Source organism: Lytechinus pictus, chromosome 13 (genome assembly GCF_037042905.1).
Source record: "Lytechinus pictus isolate F3 Inbred chromosome 13, Lp3.0, whole genome shotgun sequence".
In the NCBI taxonomy this organism is placed as follows: Eukaryota; Metazoa; Echinodermata; class Echinoidea; order Temnopleuroida; family Toxopneustidae; genus Lytechinus; species Lytechinus pictus.
The window spans coordinates 15,942,181-15,960,013 of NC_087257.1; the positions used below are offsets into that span (position 1 = coordinate 15,942,181).

Consider the following 17,833-nt stretch of genomic DNA (forward strand, 5'->3'; position numbering starts at 1 on the left):
TATCCCGAGGGGGGGGGTCTTGATGTGCTTTTAATCTAGAGGAAGATGGAGCTTACTTAAGATTAACTATGAAGGATGATCCTGTTTTTATGGGGATATAATTATTTCCTTTTGACGGAATGTTATAAACATCCTTAACGCCTCCATACATGGTTACCTAGAAAACGTAATTTCAAATCACCCTTTTCATTTACACAATAAACCTCGACCATGATGGCCATGACGATTTCTTTTGCAAAATCATCATCGGCTTGGATAGAGTATAGTCCCTCTTGTCATGTTCATGATCATTTGACAACTCGTACAGAAAATCTTGTGAGATACAAAAAAGTAGGACTAGGTGAATTTTCGATCCCCAAATGGGGCTAGCAACGAATTGAAAAATGCAATATAATTGAAATTATCATGATTATATGAAATACCGTTTAATATACTTTTAGAGTCTTAAAGTCTTCCCAGTTTTCTTATATTCACACCAGTAATACAATACTGTTAATGAAGGCAGATTATTTCAAAAGTTAGCATTTTTGTCGAATGATTGTGAACTGACACTCACAACACACATCCTCACGCACGCACATATATATATATATATTATTTTTTTTAAACAAACAAGTGCACACCAAGTTACCAATAATGCATATAGCATTTCCATTTATTTGAAAGCAGGAAAAAATGAGCATTGTTGATTAAATGCCTTGCTCACGGGCATTGATGCCGCGGCCGGGGATCGAACCCCGGACTTTTTATATATATCCAGGCGCCTTAGACCACTCGGCCACGGCACCTCCTGTTAATGTTCATGATTCCTGAATGACACAACAATACCGGCGACCGACTTCCCCTTGAATCTCCTTAAACAATCTTAAGTTTTCAGATATCCGGCAAAATCAAGCATTGCTTCCTCATTGTCTGTTTGCCTTCATTTTTTTAAACATTTCGATGAAAAATAAATACGAGAATACAGACTATGCCGAAATCATCGAGTTAGAACCATTGCAGCTAATTCGTTATCTGGCACAGTTTTACCATGTTCAGTTCTCATACGTAAAATTTCAGAACTTCCCATTTTCTAGTTACTTTAGTATGATTCGCGTTCGAACCCATGACCCTCTTCATATTGAAGAGGTGCGTGCTTTTCCACTGAACAACCATTTCACCAGTTTGGGGTAAGGTATAGTCCTATTTGCCAGCGTTATTGATACCCATAGCGTAATGTAATCCAGTTCTATTTTGAATTCATCGAGAATCGTCACAATCGGGCCGTGGAGCGGTTTTGAGGGGGGGGGGGGTGGCGGCTGAGCCGAAATTGTAGGGGGCAACCATGCAAACAATCAAAATCAGACGGTATTTATTACGCTTTTGTGCACGGTTTAATGGAAAATGGGGGCTGAATCCCCCAACCAAAAGCCCACTGGTTCCGCGGCCCCTGACACTGTCCACACTGAAGAGCTTATTAAAGTTATGCCTTTGTCTAGCATAATTTAACAAAAGATTGCAAGGACGTTGAAATAATTCAAAACATACACAGGCATACAGACTCTGTTGCAGTTTATTTCAGTATTTGTCTTTCACTCCACAGATTCTGAACCACCGGATGCCATAATGATTGTTGGAACAGGGCTCCTTGCAATTGTCATTATTGTTATTTCCGACTTCTTCTCTATGCTTCCGGAGCAACCGCTTTAACACATTACAGGCAATGTTACAGTCCCACCGACGGAGCCAACCTCAAGCCGATCATGACTGTAACGTTATTGTCAATGACATCCCATCGGTCACTTCGCAGTCGGTCGTACTTGTATGACTGATTCAATAAGTTTCGTTAAATGTTGCAAAGCTGACTGAAAAAATAATGTTGGAGCTCTAACAATCTGTTTTTGCCATTTACATGGAACTTCTTAGTTAAAGAGTGAATTGGAAGGAATTATTTTCAAATCACTCTAATTGCCTTATTGGAAAAAAAAAGGGGGGGGGGTGGTATCTGAATAGCTCTATATGAATTTTCGTATATGGGTCCATGATTCAAGCGAGATATGCGTCTGTATACTTGCTTGTTTTCGAATACAACTACCTAGGAAGAAAGGAAGTGTTTTATAATCATCCTACGATTTAATGTACTCCCTAATACCCAGTTCCCACTTTCACGGTTCGCACCACGATTGAAACGGTGATCTTAATCGTGTAATAGTCGTAGTGATCGTATCGGTTCGTATCATATCGTATCAGATCACTCGTGGCAATCGTAATGATCGCATAAAAACATGAATGGTTAAACATTCTCGCAATCAGTCAAGGGGCTTTCACAATTGCTCGTGCGACCATTTGCGATCACTTGGTCACAACAGGGAAGTGTATAACACTTCCCTGGTCACAATATGTGTTGCACACGATCGCAACGGTTGTAAGCAGTTGTGAAAAGGGGCTTTACGGAATACCAATCGTGGCGATCGCAACGGATCGTACGACTGTGGGAAAGAGGTATTAGGGGAATTTAATTTTTGTATCTCTACGATCTCTTGACAAGTCTTTTTAAAGGGCTTTCACAATTGCTCGTGCGATGGTTTGCAAACACTTGGTCACAATATATGTTGCACAGAATCGCAATGGTTGTAAGCAGTCGCACCACCATTGTGAAAGGGGCTTTACAAATCATAAGACCGTATGTGATCGTCACCAGAATAGAACTTAGGCTTGACATGAGCGAGTGATCACTAAACTATCTCCTTAAATGAGTGTCCAACTGAGCAAGAACATAATGAATATACACAATTCCATGGACGTAGTCCTTTCCAGTAAATCAAGAAATCATGTTTGTACAAGTGAGGGCATTAATTTTTGTATTTTTTTAATATATATTTCAGGCATTTCTAGAAGGAATTTCAGGATATAAATTACAGATATTGGTTCATCTATAATTTAACTCAAGTTTGCAAAAAGAAAGACTTGGGTCATTCTTTTTATTCATTTTCTCAACTGTATAAAGGAATAGCGTTCTTTGCCATATCGAAAGCGTTCTTTTTTCTGGAATTCAACTACATGTATGGAATTTCACCCGTCTTCCAGAACATTGCCTTTCACATCCCTATACAATAACAGCCATAAGGAAAATACAAGGGAAATACATATGGCATGTACGGGGACGCTTGGAGACGGTCCCATAACGAAGAGAGAGATCTGAGAGGGAATGCCCCTGTCTTGGCAATTTCCTACGATTTAATTATTTAATGTTTAAAATAACACGGGACATCATAAAGTTTCATGTCATATTCATTTGAAATACAACAGAAAGAGTCGAGAGTAAACCGCTGCCAAGAAATCTTCCGTCACATTCCGAATTAACAGACATGCCTGAGGAGAAAGCTGAGCTAATGCGTGTCCTATGGGTAAATGTATATCAAGTGAAATATTGAATCAGGCAAGAAAATATGAACAAAGTAGTATAAAGTTTAAACAAGGAATAACAAGATCATCGCAGCCATTGATGGGTGTAACAGCAATGTGAAAAGACACAGGGTTTCCACCAGGCACGGATCTAGGGGTGCGCAAAGGGAACACGAGCCACGGGTTTTTTTTATTATTTTTTTGCTTGTCGTCCCTTAAAAAGAACTCCTCCCCAATTATTTAGCAAATCCTGCGTTCCTCCCCCTGAGTCCCATAAAGCATTGCACTTTGAGTGTACGTCCAGGAAGAACTACCCCAGTTGGCGGAATCGAAATGCGAGTCGACGCCCTGCCCCTTTAAAATATTGGTTATCAACTCTATCATTCTTCTTACCATTGGCATCATAAAACTTTTGAAAACATAGTTTCATGACCGAGTGGGACAAGTTTTGTTTATTATTTCCCTCGTTCGTCGTATTTTTTCCAGTCCCTCGGCAGATTGGACCCGCTTTAGGGGACCAGCCACTTTGAAGAGGACATATCCAGCCAATACTTGTATTGAACTGATAAATACAAATTAATACATTTGAAACACATATACATGATTTAGTATTAATGATGATAGTAATAATAATACATGTGACTTATACAGCGCCAAATCCACAATGCAGAGTGCTCAATGCGCATAAAGAAATTAAGAAGTAAAAAGAAAGGTTTTGAGAACATTTTTGAAAGACTCAACAGAGATACGATTTTTGATGTCTTCAGGAAGTCTGTTCCATTTATGGTGGCACGCATGAGCAAAATTATGATCTCCCCCCCATACGTTTCTAACTTTCTCAAACTTTAATATTACCTCGGCATTTTCATGTTTGGATTTAAAACAAATGTCAAGCAGATTTGACAAATGAATACTGATGCTACTATCAAATTCATCATACAAAAGTCCAATTGTGAGTTGTAAAAAAGGGGTGAATTTTCCAGAAAATATCCACCATAAAACGTGGCAGGCTCAAAGAGGTTAGAAGACCTTTAAGGGGCGATTTGGAAAAAAAAATGGAATTCTTGTTTCTTTAGTCGTTTCAAATACGATTATAGACCAGGCATACAAAAACCACAACAACTGTAGCTCGGGTGCGACAAAGGCAGGTGTCAGAATAAAGGAAGACCAAAATCAGGACTTTCGATCAATCGGCTTCGAGAAAATGGCTGACTTTTGACAACTTAACAAGGTTTACCAATTTACGGTGACCTAAGCTAGAAAATAATATCCTTCTGTAAACAAACAAGATCAAGATGGAATTTCCATTAAGCATTTTGAGTGACCAGAATTTTTTTTTAATTTGCAGAATGTAAGGATGTTAAAAATTCTTTAACTAGAAATTGTTTAATTGAGCGATAATTTCTTTCGAACTTTGTTAACATAGTTGAGATTAAGGTATGGGTTTAACATCTCTCGGTAAGTTTCTTTTTAAAAAATTGTGACATAGAATACGATTAAAAATAAATAAACAATCAAATAAATATAAAAACACACACACACACATTGAAATATGAAAATGGTGCAGGAGTGTGGGTGTGTTCATGGGTAAGAGAGAGAGAGAGAGAGGAAGAAGAGGGGGGGGGGGGTAAAGGAGAGAGTTGGATTGAATACCTTATACATATGAGATGGGGGTGCCGTTGGAACTTGTACAATGTAAATGATTAAGGAAGTAAAAATTAAACCTTTTTCTATTGAAAATATGAAATATGAAATGAAGTGATGTCTATAGGTAACTAAATACCAATGTACTTGAGGTGGGTAGTTTCACAGGTAGATTACCTTTTGCAAACAAGGAAATAAAAAGTGACTTTACTTCCTGAAACCTGAAACCGGTCAAACATTTAATTTTCATTTAAAAAACAAGACAAAAACGCTTCAGTGGGTCTATCACGTTATACGACAGTCAAATTGCCGTATCCGATCTGAAACTGCCCGATAGTATGTCATTGTTAATACTTTAATTGATTTATGTTCTGCTTCGTCGCTGTGACCGTGGTGTCATTTATAAATATATCTATCAATATCAAAGCCTGTGATCCGAAAGTCAAGCCTGAATAAGAAACAGTAATAACCATAAAATAAAAATATCAAATTTCCATTTTCTTGCGGAATTCCATTGCGTAGTTTGGTTTTGAATAACTGAAAATATTCTCAACCGACCCCAGCACTTCATGATTATTCTCGATGAAAAGCTTCATTTAGTACAAGTAAAACATTTTCACCCAAAATTGAGATATGCAAGAAATCAGGGTTAATTTGGTCCACATTTTTCGAACCCAATTTTGCAGCCAGTCACACACATCATACCAGCTGCAGACTGGTCAACTTCGAATCAGCTGGTTTGGAGATACCTCCGCTGGCGTGAGTGTGATGTAAGACATTTCTCTCCACGAACAAGGCTTGATATAGTAAATTCATATATAAAGTTCGGTATAACTCTGAGATTGGATGGGTGTGTAGCAAGACCTTTCCAGAAGTAGTTTTTTTTAAATTTAATTTGAATTTATGAAAAGAACATGCATCATGTCTTTTTTAGTTCATGGGTTTTCTCCACAATGATAGAGTTATTTGTATAGTCTTTCCGCTCATCATCAAAACTGCAACTTGCACCTGGTCCACGCGCTCGTACCCGTTATGGTGATCGTGCTTTCTCGGTGTGTGCCCCTGCTCTCTGGAATAATCTCCCCGCCCACATTCAAAACTCTCCTACTGTCGATATATTTAAGAGATCGACTCAAAACCCATCTTTTTAATCCACAAAACTAGTAAGCTGTTGCAATGACCAGTTATATGTTATCTTGCTATTGATTTTTTGTTATATGATTGATATTTCATTACCTCCTAATGTTTTACACTAATAATTACGAGTTATCTATGATTATCTTGCAATTACAATTATTGATTTTTTGTTGTATGGTTGATATTTCATTACCTCTTTATTTTGTACACGTACAATTCATACGTTGTTTCTATTCAAATTATTCATGTTGAAGTTGTTTTATTTACGTTCTGTAAACTGCAAAGCGCTTTAATAGAAACTGTATTGTATTAAGCGATATATAAAAGCTCCAAATAGTATTATTATAAAAAATATCAGTATTTTGATTATTATTATTGTAGCATTGTCTTTATGCCAATCTTCAAACTGTACATTTTTTTCTTGCAGGGCCGATGAGAGGGGGTTGGAATATTTAGCTTTATCGTTATATGATAACATATTAAGTCAGCACAAAGTCATAATAGGTCCATGGTCATAACTAATGAAGTATAGAAATTACGAACGGCACGGTACACCGAAACTATAGCTGGCGCTATGCACTATTAATAATCATAACCATTGATTCAACGAGTCGGGTCACCTCTGGTCACTTTGGCTCAACTCTGTTAATACAGCAGACATGTATATATTATTTTTAATCTCTACTATTCCTTTCGACATCTCAATTTTTGTAAAAATAATAATAATAATGATAATAATAGTTGGATTTATTAAGCGCTTTTTGCCAGAGGATACAAAGCGCTGCTATTATTACCCCGGCTTTAGCTCGAGCTACCATCACCGGCGCTCAGTGCATGCAAGGAATTACTCCTGCCGGGTACCCATTCACCTCACCTGGGTCGAGTGCAGCACAGTGTGGATATTTTTCTTGCTGAAGGAAAATACGCCATGGCTACGATTCGAACACACGACCCTCTGTTTCAAAGGCGAGAGTCAGAACCACTAGACCACGACGCACCCACGAATAGTTATGTTCATCAATTTATTTTTTACAGAAACCCTGGGGAAAATAAGTTCTTCTAAAGAGGGCCATCCCAATGAAGCCATGTAAAACGCCTCTGGCAATTTTGCCTCTGTCATTTTTGCCCCTTTCACTTTTACGCCTAGTCACTCCAATGATATATATATGTATATGTATATATTTGGTTTCTTTAGTATAAGGTTTATAATATGCATACTCGTTGTCTTTGTTCAATAGTTCTTTGTTTTACATAATGTGTTAACTTTGTATCATAATAATAAACAGAAGCATAAAACAATGCGCCATATAACGATTTTCTTCACGAGTAGCTGGCTCGATCTTGATAAGGGGGGAGGATAATAACATCTTCGAACAATAACACTTTTCCTGCCTTCGGAAATCTTACACTTTTTAATTTGAAAACTCTCATGGTTAACTGGTAATATGCTGTCGTCATGGTAACTAATACCGGATGTGCAGTCTGTCATAGAGTTTCCCGCTATAGTGGATATCAAACTTTCACCAACCACCCTTACCGATACACGTTGGAAATAGAATTTGACGATTTTTTCCCCCGTTCAACTGTTTCAAAACCAACGTCGTTTAACTATTCCAGAGATATCGATATAATTCTCACAATCCGATATTCCTACGTCAAAGGAGATTTGTGGAACGAATTTAATGCATCAAGGTTTGGTGTTCGAGTGATCAATTCTGTAGTCAGAGTAGTAAGGGATAATTGGGGGCATGTGATAGCGGAAAATTACCATCAATGATAAATCACACCAAAAAGGACAATCTTCCATGTTCTCTGGCAGACACCGTAGAGAACCGGAAATATTTTCAGACTATAATTCTCTTCCGGAAAATCCTACTTTCACTGTCTGTGGTGCATCTGCCTCACAAATATTCAGAAAAACAAACCTTTTCGATACCACAGACGGAAACATCAACGATAGAATCAATTGAACCAGAAAGGTATAGTGGCAGATGAGGTAACTAAAACCTCCCACCAGGTAGGCTCTTTACTGCCATTTCGGATCGACTTTTCGTAAAGTTGGTACGGAGGTGCGCCTTCTGATGGTATCTATCGTGATTTCCGCGTGGTAAACAAGTGAGTCAGTTTGGCCATGGGGCTAGGTAAACGTCTGGTCGTTTATTGCACCCGATGATAATGTGTAAAGCACAACAAATCAATTTTACCTGAACTGCAGAAGTGGATGTATTATCTTTATCGACGCTCAATATGTTGTGATCTACTACGTCCACAGCGATACTCTGGTTAGTAATGCACACGGGTTCCTTCAATACCTGATATAAAAATAAAAGTATTGGTCTTCATCATGCTCATTTTGTGAAGGGCACATTCTGATACGATTGTGATTAGCAGATTGTCGACGACAATGACACAATGCATGACCAGGAGATAATTTTATTCGCACAAGTTGAAGTTTTGCATCGCCGGAAAACATTGGGTTTTTACTAACGTATAATCATATGGATGTTTTACCATCTTCAAAGAAGACACCAACCGTGACAGAGTACCAACTACCAACAAATAATAACGGTCACCTTACGATTTCGTTTTCATGTATGGAGACCTAATCTACATGACCTATCAGTTCAAGAGCCGTTTCTACTAGAATTTCATTCTAACCAGGCCAAAGGCCAAACTGTCCAGACAAAATGACGCAAGGCGATCGTTCACCATGTTTTCTTGGGAATTGGATATTAGGTGTTACACATCACAACGTCTGTCCCATCCTCGTCAGCGTATTTCTGTTTATATCGGCGACATCGTCATCGCCTGCGAGTTTTAGTTCGTCATCGAATTCCGAACCAATGCTGGATGGCATCCAAGAATTAAACATCAATCAACGATCGAACCCCCCGACGAGGTCCGGCATCGATCTGGTGCCCTCGACGACAATGATGTCGAACACCGACGTCGAATGCGGGTGCGACGCCCTGCAGAAGATAATCAAGGAGGTGAAAGAGACGAAAGGGGTGTGCATCGACACCGCTTTGGCTGTCGATCTCCATGTTAAGACGGTTGGCGAGCTCCAATTAGCCGTCGACGGACTGTCGAGTATGCGGGAGACCAATCATGCCGATACCATGGATACGTATGGTGAGAAAATATACTTGATTTTCATGATTACTGGGGCAAACTGTGGAGGGGCAGGGGTTTCCCCCTTTGATCTTTCAATTTTGGAAGAAAAGGGATGAGGAAAATAAAATAATAAAATGAGGAAGAACGAAAAAATGTATATATGGAGCAGTTTTGGCCTTTTAACTCTATAATCATGAAAATGATTTAGTGGATAAAATTATTAGACCACCTTAGTCCCGGCGCTATCCATGTTCGTAATAAAATTTGATATTGCTGGAGCCAAGTCTGTCTGGATTATGTTGGTCATCTGGTTTATCAAACGGATGTCAAATATATTTTTATTAGGAGCCCTAATTGACTGTAGATTCGTCATACAACTAAAGAGGACATTAATTAATTTACCTTGTCGAAGCCGGGATACACCTGGATAAAGATTGTATGAATTGAGTAAAATGAAGCCAGCACAACATTCGGAAAGTCTGTTTGAAAATGAACTACAAATCTCTGGCATCTTTTAAATTTCACTTTATCATTGCGAAACTGGTATGTAGACGTCATATGAACTATGAAATGATCGAGATGGTGATACGATTCGTACTTACCATTATCACTTGAAAAACAAGATACAAAAGTGTATCGTATTTTCCAGGTGTTTTCCAAAGAAAATTCAACTAGGCTAGTATACATTTGGAATAAATTTATCGTCATGTTCGTTACTTCGTTTCCGTCATGTCTTGCGCTTACAGAGGTATATAGGCCTAAAGGTCGCTCTTTGTTCCTAGTCTTATCATGCCTGTCATGGCTATTACTGATTACTTTGATTATTGTCTGTATGATCATTCTTCAATACGTTGGTCCTAATCAACCTCAACGTTCAAATCCATATTGTTACTTCGAATCAGAAGCACCTACGTCACCTAACACAGACACTGCGTCGTCATCATCATCAGACGATGAACCGTTAACTCCATCGTCGTCCTCATCATCATCCATCGAAGACGTCGTCCTCGCTTCAACAGACGAGGACAACGAGCATGGCCATGAGGAGCCGGGTATCGAGACACCTCCCTCAATCCTGAAAGGGGTCCAGCTGGTTATAATGGAACCACCTGATGTGATCCCGCGAGATTGTCTTGAAGTGCAGCAACAAGTGGGTAACGTCTCTGGGGTCTATACCATACTTCCAGACGGGTGCGGACAGCCTTTCCAGGTGTTCTGTGACATGGTTACTGCTGGGGGAGGGTGGACGGTAAGATCTTTATCTCTCTCTTTCCACGTGCTGCCTATTAGAGCTGTTTGGTCTCTCTACAAAGTCTACGAAACTTGCGAGTTTTAAAACTCAACTGGTTAGATATTCGAATGTTCAGAACGCCCACATCCAGAAGAGGGAATGTAAAGAACAAAGAATAAATAAAACAGATTAGTTGCCAGGATCAGAACACGAGGGGACAATGCTTAGGACAACGCATCATTAATTCAAAGGGAAGAAAATCTGCCATCACCTTGTGAAATATGATGTGAAAACCTACAGGTCCTAAAAGAAGCTATGTTGAAATTTATGCTTATTTTATTAATTTGATTTTAATTCCTCTTTGTCATACTTGCCTTATGTAGGTCATCCAACGTCGATTGAATGGTGAGACCAGTTTCGCTCGCCTGTGGGGTGCATACCGAAGAGGATTCGGCAATCTCCTCAAAGAATTCTGGATGGGACTAGACAAAATGAGTCGACTGACATCGCAGGACGACTACGAACTCCGGATCGATCTCCAAGATTTTAACGGGACAAAGGCGACGGCGGAGTATGAGAGCTTTGTGATCAGTGATTACAGAAGTAACTATCGGCTCCTCGTTGGCTCATTCAAGGCGAACGGCTCCGCAGGTATTTATTTACATTTTTTGTTTTAAACCATGTAAACCGGAAATTACTAGCAGTTGCGTACATGGAAATCACTTTCAGGGGGACTCTTCGTGACAACTAAATTCAAAAGAAAAGTCATGGGAATTCTGTGTGTGTTTTTTTTTTTTTTTTTTTTTTTTTTGGGGGGGGGCACTTTGCCCCCTCCCCACACACTTATGTACGCTAGGAATTACCACACAATTTAATTTGATTCATATTACGGAGAGCCCTGCAGGGATTGACTACTTTAGTGTTAATCAAAATTCTAAATTGAAGGATATGCTTCAATTCAGGTTGTCTATAAACAGACCCAATACTTTTATTAGAATAATGGCAGTCTGGCAATTACTTTGAAAAAAATCAAAGTTTTACCTTGAAATATTTTGCGGATCATTAAACATGTTCTAGCTTCAATTCTTTTATGCCACTTCTTTCCATCTTTAGGTGATTCTTTGAGCTACCACAATCACATGCCTTTTACGACGACCGATCGGGACAACGATCTTGCCAAGAAGAACTGTGCCGAACTCTACTCCGAAGGCGGCTGGTGGTACAACGGCTGTCTCTACTGTAACCTCAACGGGATATACCTCGGGCCTGACAATGACGATTTTGCCACTGGGGTTACGTGGTACGAGTTATCTGGCTTCAGGAGCTCTTTGAAATTCTCAGAGATGAAAGTGAGACCGGTTCCGTAAAGAGGTGGGTGTCCTGCGTGGAATTATACAATGTGTGGCCAGTCACACAACCGGCGTTTCGTGATGCGAGTTCGCTGGTTTCAGACACTATTTGAAGTTCGTCGAGTTGATAGTGAGACCTGATCCGAAAACATGGTGAGGCAGAGCCTTTCCTGCATGAAGTGGCACCTGAACATTATCATCAGATGAAGCTTCCGGGTTTTAGACCACAGTTAACACAAATTAGCTAACCCTCTCTAAGGTTTGTGAAGTAAGTATTTATATAGTCATTACGTTCCTGTGCTAATTTCGACGTGGAAGGATTCATCTATCGATAGAGATGCCCACTATTTGCGATTGAGTTCACTGGAAATCAAGGAGCAGGACATCAACCTTTTCAATAGTGGACTCGTTGTAGTTACCATCTTGGACTGCTTGTGCGCGGATAAATGCGACTTCAGCAGTTCAAAAACAATATCCACGTCGAGAAACTTGAACATAGTACGTGGCTGTAACCACAACGTAACGTTGCCCTTTCAACATGATAACACAGACTTTGCAGATGACATTTTAAACTTAATGAATTGAATGCTATCTCGTGAATATTGTATGAATGATTTTCGAGGTCCTCTTGCAGCCTGTGCTGAATTGTACAAATCATTTATAGTTGAAATTTAAATATGAATCAAGCGAAATTCAATATTAGATAATACTACAAGACGTTGATGAAAACATGAGTTTTGTCATTGTAATCACCGATAAACCTGCATTTAGATAAGTAAACGGATCGATGATTTAAATGATCCGAATGCTGTGTCAAGTGCAACCGGTTTCAAAATGAAGTGAAAACAAAAACAGAAAACAAGTTAAATAATCCCTGCAGAGTTATGAATTACTGATATGTACTTTTCTTATTTTAATCGAATATGGGCCAACAGATGAGTTTCAGTCCAAACGCATTTTCGTCTGGCCATTCAAGGACATTTTACGTAGGCGTCTGTCTGTCACATGTGTAATGAGACTCGCAGATATATAAATGCCAGCTTGGTCTAATCACAATTTTTTTCTTTTTCGATTTGTCTCCTTCAACCTTGGCGTAATTACAATTCGTCAAACACCAGGTTGTTTGCTTGTTTTCTTTTTATTTCTGCGTTCACAATACATTATCAAAAATATTTACACTGTTTGCGATATACAAAATAATCCATTATGTATACAATATAAACATAATACATAATTAGAAACAATGGTGTGGGCATATACTTCACATTTTAACAATAATAAAAAGGAACATTGACAAATGAACGCAGGAGACCGCCATTTGGTCCATATCTAGTTAGAGACCACCAATTGGTCCATATCTAGTTAGTTAGTGATATTAACTTTCAATAAATATACATGTACTTGGTCGTTATCAAGTCCGAGACCACTTTTATCTAATCATGTCATGTATATCCATGATCAAAATGCCCTGTCTTTTTTTTTCTCTCGATGATTATGAGTCCATTTCCTACTATAGTCTGGTCGTTCCCCTACCAAGTCTATGGATGTCAGATTACTGAGGGTAATTAAAAAAAGTCAATAAGCTGACTTAACAACAATACCGACTAACGTGTTTTTTTTTTAATGTATACATTAACAATTGACTTGTTATTACAAACGGTCAAAATGAAATAAACATGTTCGACTTAAAAAAATGATTTAATTGAAATAAAATTACATTGTCAAATGCATTCGTTATTGAAATTAATCGAGTTAAGTTTGCTTCCAGCGGATTGACTTTAAGCAATAAAATCAAAATTGCTTCAGACGTAATGATACCAACTGGGAGCTGGCCTAGGTCGCAATAAAGCATAACAGTTGATAAAATTCAGCTGGATGCGTGTGATGAGGTAAGACAACCACGGTGATCGGATACACTGGTGTTTAAAGGAGACACGGTCATGACGCATATCCGGTCTTATCGGATATTGAAGAAGCTATTCGGAAGGTATTTGAACCGACGAAGGTTGATGGACTTTAAGAAATTGATATTGCTGATCATCGAATTTCATATGAAATATCAAGACGTTGCCTTCACGCGTGGGGGGTGGGTGTGTGTGTCAGTGCGTGCATCTGGTATTTTTGTTGGTCTGATACAGTTTATACTTGTATCATAGATCAAAAAATCTGTTGGGATTGGAGTACAAGTAAATGTAGTATCTTTGAAAGGATCTGGTGGTGGTGGTGGTGGTGATTTTTTACCTGATTGCTAAGAAAGCATGAATGCTTGTAAGCAAGCAACCAGAGGACCGACGGCTTAAGGTCCTCTCCGAAGGACCTGGTACTGAGAATTAATGCCTTACCAAAGGGCACTAGCGCACCAAGTGGCAAAATCAAACCCGGGTCACCGCAATACGAATCCCCCGCTCTACCGACTGAGCTACCGCGTAGTATCATAGTACGTAGGAGATTTCAAAAACTAGAAATGACAAAGAAGATTAAGACCTTGTGACCAATATTAAAGTTATCGTCAGGGGTAGTAGCCACTCATCTGATTCTTATCATCATGATTGCGTTGAATATATAACCTTACCTTTATCTAGACTTTGCAAATCAAAGTACTTGTAAATGTAGATCGAATATCGACTAAGCGCAGTCGGAACGTATGCACTTTTACATGTACATGTATTACTATTATAGGCCTAAATAACTTTGAATCAGTTCTCTTTATTATTGTATGCAAATGGTTCACATTAGGAACCGTGATAACTGATATTATTAAAAGATAAGCAAGTGTGTGCCCGTAGCAGTAACCATGGTAACCCGAGCAGAAAGAAGTTTCAGAAGCGTGTACCCTTCCTCATAAAAAGGAGTTAAGTGCCAAAAATCAAGCTCTGAAAATCATTTTTTCCCCAATGATTGCTTCATAACTCGCGTTATAAACATCAAGATAGATGCCACTAAAGGGACATTTCCCAGAAAACTAAAAGCCTCCAACCTTTTAACATGTTTTACCCGCCAAGTAACGCATCTTCTGAGTATACGGACGGTGGATCAGTTTCGCTCTTGAGGTTTCGGTGTTCTCCGCGTTGAAGCGCGATAACGCCGGCGGTTTTTATTGAATAGCGACATAAATGGGACCCTTTTAAAGATCGCATCGGAGTTGGGTTAAATATGGCCATTTCCAGCCGAATAAAAAAGAGTGCATGAAGGACGTCCGCCCCATCAAAATGTAAATGTATACTATGCGACTCGGTTAAAAGGACGACGAACTACTACCATTATCCATGTTATTGGCTTGTCTCGAGAAGGGAGGGGGGGGTATAGGCATTTAAATGAAATGTAGGACATCTATCCATCTTAACCCTATATGGCAGCCGGTATTGACCGTGTAGGTAATTGACAAAATAACTGCTGGAGTTATGCAGGGGGATGCTTTTGAAAAAAAAAAGATATTTTTGTGGAAAAAAAAACGGGTTCATGATTGATGATATTGGGAAACTAACTCATGTATTAAAGACTAATTTTGTTGTACCTGGAATGGTTGAATTTTCATTAAAGAAATTGCCATAAAAACCAATGTTTGTGAAAAAAAATAATAAATATAATAAATAACAAGGAAAATTAGAATAAAACATCGGCCTACCTTACATTCCTGTGAAAATGCGATTCGATTTGATTTGAATTTTTTTCCACAGTTTTCATTTACAATTCATGATGATAATACATATACAATAAACAGAATAATTACAATTATAATTCATAATGATACATTTATACATGATAAACAAGTATAATTGAATTACAATGTAAGTTGGATTACGATGCAACAATACAAAGGAAAATTCCCAAAGATATACCTAAATTGATGAAATTGTCCCCTGATATTATTGCACATAGATAAAAAGTGGTTTCATAAGAAAAAATGTCAAATTTGTTCCCATTTTCTCGATCCTCTCTACTTAGGGACGACGAGTAAGAGGTCATTTGACCTTCATACCCTCGGCTATGTGTTTAATTCAGAGAAAATTCTATTTACTTCAACAACAAATAAATTATAAAAAAATCGAATTTGCTCAATATCCAAATACTTTTAAAATCCGCTTCGCTAGCATTCTGACAACGGTTTGTTCGGTGTTTTTTTTTCTTTTGCTAATTTCTCAACTCATATTTCATTTTTTTTTTCAGATAATAAAGGTTTGACGAAAAAGCAGTTAAGGATCTCATAATGATATAAATAGAAAATATTGTGTGACGAAAAATTAATGCTGTACCAAAACATACTATGTAGAATGTACACAAAAACATATTTAAACTATTTGTGAAATAAAAGAATCACGAGATGCATTATTTAAAGGGTTGATCAAGGCTGGAGATATTTCTATCTTAATAAATTAAGTAAAATTCAAAAAGCAAAATGCTGAAAATTTGATCGAAATCGGATAACAAATAACAAAGTTATTGAATTTTAAAGATTTGCATTATTCCGGTGAAACAGTTCTAGGCATGTCTTTATGAATATTCATTAGGTGGGCTGATGATGTCATATCCCCACTTGTCCTTTAGTATTTTATTACATGAAATTAGGTTTATTCAAAATTTTTCTACCAAGAACTAAAACAATTGGATTGAGAACTGATTAAGTGCATTAGTTATTTATTGCCGCAACTTATTTCATTATAAGGGAGACACATCATTTACACATGTATGAAAAAATTAAACATTTATGATTTCATGTAATAACATTAGAAAAGGGAAAGTGGAGATGTAACATCATCAGCCAAGCTAATGACTATTCATGACGATGTGCATATAACTGCTTTCACAAAATATTGATAAACTTTAAAATTCAACAACTTTGTTATTTTTTATCCGATTTTGATGAAATTTTCAGCATTTTGCTCTGTGAATTTTACTTTATTTATTTAAATATAAATATTTTCAGTCCGGGCCATCTCTTTAATAAAGACGATTTTGAAACACATATACTCCATTTGGATATTTGAATAAAACAACATTTTACAAGACCCAAGAGAGCTTCTCTCGTGTGCTGTCCGTACATTGAAAATACAATTTAATTTTCGGACAAAGCAGTGCAATTTTCGGACAAAGACTTTTATCGATGGATATTTATCAATCTTTACGGGTGATGCAGGACGCTGTGAGGTTTTGGTAGTAAACTAGAATAATTTTGCCGCTAGAGCGCGCTACCCATGTCATGACAAAACTTATCGCATCCAGGGCAGTGGTTAAGGACCATCGTCTGCTTCTGCTTTCAATCGCCACTCGCATCTATAGCACTACAAAGATAAAGCCCTTGCTTTGTGTCTTTCAAGAAAGTTACTCGACTGTTCTCTTGTTCTATTGTCCTCTCTGACTACATTCATTCCAAGACTGTTGAATACCAACATAATCTTCACGTTATCGCCCGCGTTGAGAAGGGGTGGAAACAGAACTGCCAAAAAACGAGGAAAGTTGCTGAGAAAATCTGTTGTACGGCCTCAGGGTTTCAAACGACACATTCGGTAAGCCTGGAGGCGATACAGACGACGTGATTAATTCGTTCCGCCGTCTCTGGTATTAGCTTCGGAGCGGAAAACCACCGGATTCCCATCCCACGCGTCCCGGGGCAATTTCGGAGCAGCATCTCGCTCCGTCTCCAGGTAAGCTAGCTGGATTTTAACCTCATCAATCTTTGATAGGGCTGCCGGTAAAAATAGAATCATTTCCCGCTCAAAATAGATTTTTGTCGAGACTTCGACATGCTGGGGAAGATGGACTTCTGACATACCGACGGTGTACTACGTATCTATTTCGATCTATATAGTGTCTTGATTGCGAGCGTATCAATTTACAGGAGAGGATGGGAGCTTGGAACTTACATTGAATAAGGGCTCTTGAATATAGTGAAATAGTAGCCTGATACAATAGGTTGAAATGAAGTGATAAAACGTTGTTAAAAGAGGGCAGCATTGCAAGCCAAATATAGTATACT

At 38.3% G+C, this 17,833-nt stretch overlaps 1 protein-coding gene across 1 annotated transcript; it reads left to right on the forward strand.

Moving 5' to 3' along the window:
• The first annotated feature begins 7,721 nt into the window (after nt 1-7,721).
• Nucleotides 7,722-13,457, forward strand: LOC129274574 (angiopoietin-related protein 7-like). The gene is made up of 4 exons (XM_054911363.2): nt 7,722-9,297; nt 10,182-10,528; nt 10,894-11,161; nt 11,624-13,457. Exons 1-4 carry the CDS (start codon nt 8,853-8,855, stop codon nt 11,875-11,877), a joined length of 1,314 nt encoding a protein of 437 aa, XP_054767338.2. The 5' UTR covers nt 7,722-8,852; the 3' UTR covers nt 11,878-13,457.
• Nucleotides 13,458-17,833: the final 4,376 nt, after the last annotated feature.

Coding starts and splice junctions, on each gene's coding strand:
- LOC129274574 (XM_054911363.2), top strand. CDS start 8,853: ATGACGCAAGGCGATCGTTCACCATGTTTTCTTGGGAATTGGATATTA. Junction 9,298..10,181: donor CGATACCATGGATACGTATG/GTGAGAAAATAT, acceptor ACTTCGAATCAG/AAGCACCTACGTCACCTAAC. Junction 10,529..10,893: donor CTGCTGGGGGAGGGTGGACG/GTAAGATCTTTA, acceptor TGCCTTATGTAG/GTCATCCAACGTCGATTGAA.